The sequence below is a fragment of the Henckelia pumila genome, chromosome 3, assembly GCF_033568475.1.
Source record: "Henckelia pumila isolate YLH828 chromosome 3, ASM3356847v2, whole genome shotgun sequence".
Classification (NCBI taxonomy): Eukaryota; Viridiplantae; Streptophyta; class Magnoliopsida; order Lamiales; family Gesneriaceae; genus Henckelia; species Henckelia pumila.
Genome location: NC_133122.1, coordinates 181,440,809 through 181,449,195, shown reverse-complemented (window position 1 = coordinate 181,449,195; position 8,387 = coordinate 181,440,809). Strand labels below are relative to the sequence as shown.

Below are 8,387 nucleotides of genomic sequence, written 5' to 3'. Positions count from 1 at the left end.
TCTTGTTATTATTTATATATTTTTCAGTTAGGGAAGTGGTTTATTATAATTGAAATTTCAAACCCGAGATCCCACCCCAAATTTAAGATTTTGGTACTTGTTATTTACACTCAGAATGAACATATTATTTATCAATATACATTACTTTCCATGGTAAATGATAATAAGAGAGTTTCAAGTGCATATATTATATATAAAAAAGAAATGGATGCCCCCGATAGTGGTAAAACATCAGCATTAGTTGGCGATAAAACAAATAGCAGAGAACAGCAAAGAGTGACTGCAATAATATCATCTGAAATTTCCAGCATTTGATCATAAAATGCAGAGTCCGTGCAAAGACCAGATCTATTCAACAGCAGAAAAATTTAACAATGAACTAATAATGTAATTTCTGAAATGACATGAACCTACAACAAGAAATTGAACCTTGATGAACCTGTCACTAAGCTGGGGGCTCGATTGATGAATTTGTACTTCGTCTCACAAAGAAATTTTTTATGTCCTCGGTCACAACGTTACTCCTACAAAAATTCCATTCGTGTATCGGTAAATATGTTTTCATCTGTGGGAGTGACCAACGATGTGGACAGCTATAAATGTTCACATATATTGGCATCAGTTGGATAAAACTGTTGAATTTTGAAGTAGGACAAATACGGTGACTTGAGAACACTAGCTTACAGGATTTAAGCATGACAACAATTATTACACAAGATCCCTATTGACTTTTTGACAATAAAAATTACAGTTTTATCCCTCGGAACAATATGTCATGGATATAGGCTTGAATCATCTGTTTCTCCTTCACTGTATTTCTTTACAATAAAACATTAGCAAATTTGATCTTTTTTTCAGATGAGGTTTTGATATATCCAACCAGCTTATCAGGGATCTTCATTGGGTCACAGTTTCGAGCTTTCCTGTAGTGTTTATTAACAAGGACCTTACTTTGGGGATCAATCGATGCCTAAGAGGTTCGAAACCAACAAAGGGTGCCTCTTAGAGTAGAGACTGCTACTCAACAAATGCAATCTAGCACTAAACTCATAAGCCATGCCCTCCAACCAAATAAACAATAGGAACATGATTATTACAATATGACATTCCAGTCAAAATTTTTCAATAAAAACTATCTATATGAAAATAAGAAATGTCACCACAATAGTGAATCCAATTAGAATACTGTAAGGGCCCGAATTAAGGCAAATAACAGTCCAAATCAGCAGCCCAACAAGGAGGATATCAATCAGCTTCAGTAAAGGGAAAACGTTGGGGAAATTAAGGATGACAGCCAACAGTCCAGGAATAAAGATTTCAATTAGCTTTAAAACAATAGGATTCTAGTTTCCTAAATTATAGTTCTTTCTTATTTTCGTTGCATGATTAGTCTTGGTTTCCTTATTGAAATAGCTTCCTATTTGTATTTAAGAGAGAAAAGAAGTGGAATAAAGGAAGAGAGTAATATTCTAAATTCTTGCAGCAAGATCGTGAGGTTCTCTTGAGAAAACGAGCATCTAAACTTACTCGATCCAAAATAGGTGGAAAAGGCAGAAAAACCCACAAACAATTCAGCAAGTTGAGGGATCAACCACTCAATCGCCCTATAACTAGATCCTTTACCAAGGGCCATAACAAATACATAGTTAGAAGTTCTAAATTACCAGCTGCAAGATATGAAATATTAATTTCTATCTTAAGTTAATGAAAAAAGTTGCAACTTAACATGTGCGATGCTAGATTCCATCTTCTTAGCACCACTATAGAATGTCGAGAACAATGAAACAAGATAAGTCAGAAAGATTACTTCAGATGATGATTATATTGTCGCCACTTGTCTTGAACCAAACGTGTATCAGACACAATTGTGCATTGGTGGAAAAAAATGTTTACAGTAAACATACCTTCCCACAAGCTGAGGTGGAAGAAGACGACCGCCTAATGTATCTGGAACATTCTTTGAGTGAGGCAAGGATCTTTTTGGAAATTTACTATGAGGATTATCGGCAGGTAACATATTCAACTCCCTCTTTCGTGCTGCACTTCTAGCCATAGCAGCAGCAACTCGGGTTGAGTGGTCTGAAGCACATAATCCATTTGAAGGCACAGAAGTAGAGTTCAAGAGAAAAGATGCATCAGGAAGTTTTAGCTCAGAAGACTCCGACGTCTTAGAAACACTTTTCATTTGACTAGTCGTTGAAGATTCTGCTTTCCTACATGTGGAAAGAATAATCTTAAAATAGAAAATTTCTTTTAATCAACACTGGAATAGCGCTGAAAATTAATATCATCACAAAAATCGACGGCTGTTACTATAGAACAACCAGGAAGTATAGGCACAGAAAATGAAGAAATTGCATTTCGCATGCATCCGATAATAAATAAAAATGTTATCGGATCCAACAATTTCACCCCACTCATACAGCTTAAATATTCAAGGCAAGCTGGCCATGAGATCTTGGCACATCAACAAGTCTACCAAATCCTTAGGGAAGAATCAAAGAACTTTCATGAGGCCATCCACCCCATTGTTTAGAGGGAACTCTATATGTAACATTCGAGCCGTTATGCGGGGAAAGAGCGATTTTAAGGCTAAGATGCTAAAGTTATTCTTCATTTTTCCACATCGTCTAGAGTCTTTTCCCCGTAAATGCTTGATGGAAATCTTTTTAATCTCCATTATTTACATCAATATCCACTAGTGCTTCATATTGTGGTAACTGAGAATTTTCCACTTTTGGACACCACAGATTATATCGCATTTAAAATCCCTATCCATCCATGCCTTAGCAACATGGAAATTCTCTATTGAAAAAACAGAACACAACCCCAATATCTCATATCTCCAACCAAACCAAGTAAATGGAATAAAAAATGTGTTTAGATATCAGATATTCAATCCTCAAATCAAGGGTGACATGGAACATTTTAATGCTCGTTTACATTATTTTTGGCATTGATGGCAACAAAGAAAGAGAAAAGGGCACGTCCTAAATAATCAGAAGAGCTTGGGATGGGTTGCTTCAATTCTAAGGACCCAAAAGGAAAAAGAAAACAAAAGAGTACAATAATAATGTATCTAGATACAGCATGCTTACTGCAAAAAGTTCCGCCACCAAATTTGAGTTAAAAAATTCACATTCCGCAAATCATAATACAACATCAACTTTCACGACTTTAGATCAAAATAGCCACAAAGAAAATACAAATCAATGGAAAAGGTGAGTCCATTTTACACAATAAAATGGTATAGCTTCCATGCATTGAACTTCATTTAGATGGCAATGCAAGAGCTCAAGGCTACGAGGAAGCTAGTTTTTCAAGTTAAAATCTAATAATTTATTTGCTTTATTGTAGCCACTATGTCATTCCAATCAAATATTAGGGAAAGATTTTCCCTAATTTTCTAAATTTTAGATTCAAACCACAAATTCTCCTGAGTGTCAACACAAAGTAGAATGATGTAATTTGTAAATGTATAAACCCAGAACAAGTATAAGCATCCAACTTAAACATTTAGGTTTAAAAAACTAAAATGTATTTGACACAAACAACTTAAGAGCCATGAATGAGAAAAATAAACACTATCTCAATGCTCAAAGAAGTGTGCACCTTGGAAGCTCAAAGCTTTTCGAATTGAGATATCGTGAGCCTTAAAATAAAAAATAAAAAATTACTCATGAATACAGACGACGCCAAGGAGGTCAAGGAGATTGCAAAGAGTCAGTGCCGTTTCACTAATTTTTTTTATTTAATTGAACTGAAAATATGATGCAAATAACATAATCACCTCTTTCCCTTCAACTTTTTCTCTTTTCCTATTCCACCATTACATTCAAGATTGAAAGAGAATGAATCATTTTTTTTACTTTTCCCCCCAAAAACTGATGACAGTAATATCAGACACAAACACATGCAGAAATAATCACATGACACATCATCGAAAACCTATACACAAATTTTCTGAAAGAGGTTACTTGCACATTTGTCATTCTTCTCTATAAATTAAGTGGGAGAATGCGCCACAAGCCATCCAAATACCAAAAATACTTTTCACCTCAATGTGAAAAACCCAGTAATGAAAAGAGACAGTTTTACGCATCATCTTCATTGAGCACTCTATGTTTTTAGCCGTCACACAATATTAATTAACTATAAAAACCTATTTATTTTCGACTGCTTCTCTCAAAATATTCAGCTCAAAAAAATTGAGGATCCAAGAATCCACAGGTTTGAACAAAAAATTATCCAAATGATTATTATCTAGCGAATCAAATGATCATCTTTACAAATATCAATATGCCAAGCAAACTTAATCCGTCAAGCACATCAACATTTGTGCATTGGACAATCGTAAACAATAAGACGAATTGCAACCTCAATTCTTGAAGTAAGATTCAGAGGACCCAATAAGGGTTTAGAATCCAAACAATTATTTAATTTAAATTTAAAGAGGAAAAGGAAATATTTGGAATTACCTGTTGAGTTCTTGACGAGACGAAGCATCTATCATACTTGGTGGTTTTTCTGGAATGCCACCTCGTTGTTGAAGCTTCTCTGTTTCGTCTTCATCTGAAGACGATGTATAATCCACCAAAGACATTTTTTGCTTTATTATTTCTTTGAATTTATGGCGCTTTTTAAGCTGGAACGACGGATTGTCTGTCTGTATCCACTTCCCCAAATATCAATAAGCTGGAACATAAACGATGTTACCGGCGCTTGGGGGCCAACCGCCAGACAATTTTTACTTTTATTTTTATCCTATGACCCAGAAATTTTTTGAACTAACGTAATAGACTCCAAATTATGCATACTAGTACAAAAAAATGTACTCCAAATTAGGGGTGGGATCGGGTCGGGACCCGTCCCGTAACCTCCCTACCCGATTCCCGTCCCGATAATAATTGGGATTTTTTTTTCTTCCCGATCCCGCACCCAAATAATGTCGGGATCCCAAATGTTCGGGATCCCGTCGGGTCGGGAGAGGATAATCCCGAAAAATATTTTTTAAAAAAAAATTATGAAAAATCTCATACAATTCCTTGATGCATTACAAATATCAAAAACATTCATTGATTATCATATTCGAGTTTCTCTCATTCAAATGCTCCAAGACTAAAAAAATTGCAAAACAACATAAATACAAAGAGTATTGGGAACCTTACAAAATCTCAAAAAATAATTTCAAGCCATAATAAAATAGAAAGCCTGTAATCAAAATTAATCTTATTCCTTCAAACATCTAGCAAGCCCTCCACTTTTGTTTCGAGGGACCCTTGACAAATATTTGAGGGAAAAACACGGCATATGGCCTGTTAACAATTTTAGAAACATTCATTTAATCGACCATACTATAGTTGCTTCATTCATTATCACATAACAAATAAAAATCAACGAAGAAACACATGCTAAGAAAAAAATTATACAAGCACATATCACATGTATAGAAGTAATATTAATAATAATAATCATCCACAAATTGAAACACATCGGCACAACAAAAAAAAACATAGTGGCCATGCAATCGAATAAATTCAAATCACTCGATATACTCTCAAATAATTAATCCACCAACATCACTTTCAAAGGACCAAGTTGATTGCAAGTTTGCAACTACACAATATAATAATCTCAACTTATCCACCGGAGTTCTCAAAAAAAAACTTATCCACCGGACCACCAGCTACCATCACTTACAGGAGTAGGCCTTTTGTGAATATATAGTTTCAACTCTTTATTAAATGTATACCGAGAAGACAAATTTAAATACTAACAAAAATTTTCTTAAAACAATAAAAAAGAGATGTATATATTTCTAAGAAGCATCAGCAGAAGCCGGAGCTGTCCAGTAAAAAACAAAAGCTTTTTCCTCTCCATTGGTTGTTTTCATAAGCAAAATAGAGTTAAAAAATATGAAAACTCCTTACGGGTAAATTTTTATCATTGGAATGCAACAACTCACGGCGAACAAAGTCAAAGCAAGTCTCCTGCGATATGAAATTCATGATTAATCAAAATCATCTCAAACCCATGTCACAACACACACAAATAATGACAAGCTCGAACACATATATAATATAGGAGAATCATAAAGAAAACAAAATGAAGTAAATAGACATCCCCAATTTCACATTAAAAAATCAAATAAAATCAAATAACCTAAAAGCTTATCTGTGTAGACCAACGTGATTGCACAACCCAGCCGTGAATCACAACCCAATAGGCCACTACCACAAGCAAATACAAGTCTCGATCGAACTTCGAAAGTGAGATTTTGAATTTTTCAATTGTGAGCCAAGAAATCTCCTATGCGGCTATGCCGTCAAACATGAAGATAGATTAGGAATGGAAAGTTGCAAACGGGAAACCTAAAATTTGGCTATCTAAAATAATATTATTAACTAGCGATCAACGCACAGGCACAAAATATTTAGTGAATAATTTTGTGACGATAACAAAAATAAAAAGATTTGATGCTCTGTTTCATATAGCATGGTTGTGCAAAATAAAAATTGTGAAAATTTCAAGTTTACAACTACTTCATCAAAAAATAGCCTAGCATCGAAAACACTTTTCCTATAGTAAATGTTTGTTATTATTTAGAGCATATTACGAAAAGCATAATCTAAAAGTTTTGACCATTTAGAGCATATTAAAATTGGTTTGGGAAAAAACTGCATACTTTACATTCTTGAACCCCGTTGAAACAGTGAAAATTAATGAGTAATCAAATCGACAACATTGCATTCAAGAATGCGATAACTTGCAATCTGAATCAAAATTGTGTGTGACAACCCAACTATTTTATTACGTGCCTAAAACTCAAAAAGGCTAAACATTTTAAATACAAAAGATATAATATTATTTCAGATCAAAGCTCTCATTATTAATCATCATTTATATGCTTCCTTCAATACAGTCAGTATTGAGAGAATTTTTCCCACCATAAAATAGTAATTGTATATTAAAAAACAACTAAATGTTAAATGATCCGTGAGAAACACGATATGCACCAGAAATTTTGTTGTCAACATGTGATTAACCACAGTTGCAAAATTTTGTGACTTTTTCTTTTCAGTATGTTTTGAATGAAAGAATTAAGAAGTAAGTTATATATCACTATACCATTGTTTGTGTTTATGGAGTAAATTTTTGCAACAGCTTGAACGCTGAACCCCGAAAAAGCTGGATTAACATATGAACCCAAAGAATGAATTTTAGAATTCCATTGATAAAATTCATGTGGTGAATAGAGATATTAAAAAAAACATAGAAAGAACCCCGGAAGTTGCTTATTTGTGATAGCCAAAACAGCATGAACACGAACAATCAGTTTGAAGCAAAGTACTGATACGTATGTACAACGTTATATCAAACCACAATGGCTAGAAATCAATAAAACATGATTATTGAACCACAAATTTTTTGGCTCCAGATTTTTAAATAGTTACAAAGCAAGCAAATTATGATCCATACAGTTTTTTAAAAAATAAAAAAGATTCATGGATATAACGCGAGAATACCAAAGTTCCGTGTGGTTCAAAATTTTTTTTGATTCAAGTGGGTCATCAGGTTTTATAAGATGAACTCAATATGTGGAATCATCAAAAACTCAAACGAATCTGATCGTTCTAGATTCACATGATACCAATGTCACATATAAATGTATATATTTTCTGAAATATAATCTGAGAAGAATTCACCGAAGAATCACATAGGAACGAAAACATAGAGAGTAAACGGAGCGGTAATCCATCTAAAAAAATCAGAAAGTAATGTAAACAGAGCATATAAATTATGCACTCACCTTCGGTGTTTCTAAACGGCTAGGTCAAAAATGATGCGTTGAGAGGAGAAGAATGGATACCACAATCTGAGAGAAATCCACGGGGAAAAATTAATCCGAAATCAAAGCGTTGAGAATAACAATATGCAGAAATTAAATTAAGCATAAATCTAAGCGTAGAGATGGAGCGCTTACCTTCGGTGCAGAAACAGTTAGGGAGAAAGATATGCGTTCAGCGGAGCCGGAGATCACGATCTGTGAAAGATCTCAAGAAAACTGTGTGGTGTGGGATGAGCTTTTTCATGGATAATCGAAGCGGAAAATTTAGATAAAAGGGAGTGCATTATATCTTATTTAAAATTAAGGATTCATTGTTTAAATTACTAATATATTCTTCTATTTAACTTTTTAAGAAAACTTCAATCTATTTGTTTCTCCTAAATATTTCATTACCCAACGTTCCCAGTTTCCACCCATCTTCCTTCTCTCATCTCCATTCTCCTTTCCCCTTTTCGCAGGTCACTTTCTTTCTCTCTAAATCCATTCTCATAACACATATCAAATTCCATGAATCAAATGGCTAACAAGAATCTGGTAA

At 34.0% G+C, this 8,387-nt stretch overlaps 1 protein-coding gene across 12 annotated transcripts; it reads right to left on the bottom strand.

Annotated features, from left to right (window-relative positions):
- Nucleotides 1-257: 257 nt before the first annotated feature.
- LOC140892908 (uncharacterized) lies at nucleotides 258-8,127 on the bottom strand. Of its 12 annotated transcripts, none has more exons than XM_073301945.1 (7): nucleotides 7,985-8,127; nucleotides 7,811-7,876; nucleotides 5,931-7,188; nucleotides 4,479-4,666; nucleotides 1,905-2,213; nucleotides 430-524; nucleotides 258-348 (listed from the first exon to the last, which is right to left on the bottom strand). In XM_073301945.1, exons 3-6 carry the CDS (start codon nucleotides 6,006-6,008, stop codon nucleotides 446-448), a joined length of 654 nt encoding a protein of 217 aa, XP_073158046.1. In that variant the 5' UTR covers nucleotides 6,009-7,188; nucleotides 7,811-7,876; nucleotides 7,985-8,127; the 3' UTR covers nucleotides 258-348; nucleotides 430-445. The 12 variants fall into 12 exon arrangements, with proteins under 12 accessions (XP_073158046.1, XP_073158047.1, XP_073158045.1 ...); XM_073301946.1 differs by having other exon boundaries at nucleotides 440-524; XM_073301947.1 differs by lacking the exons at nucleotides 258-348; nucleotides 430-524 and adding an exon at nucleotides 535-923 and having other exon boundaries at nucleotides 4,479-4,695; nucleotides 5,931-5,990; nucleotides 6,163-7,188.
- Nucleotides 8,128-8,387: the final 260 nt, after the last annotated feature.

Excerpts from the sequence above, each read along its gene's own strand:
- LOC140892908 (XM_073301942.1), bottom strand. The coding sequence starts at position 6,008 with ATGAATTTCATATCGCAGGAGACTTGCTTTGACTTTGTTCGCCGTGAG. Across the intron at positions 2,214-4,478 it reads TCTCGTCAAGAACTCAACAG|GAAAGCAGAATCTTCAACGA; the intron begins GTAATTCCAAAT and ends TTCCACATGTAG. Across the intron at positions 924-1,904 it reads CCACCTCAGCTTGTGGGAAG|GAAAGCTCGAAACTGTGACC; the intron begins GTATGTTTACTG and ends TAAACACTACAG.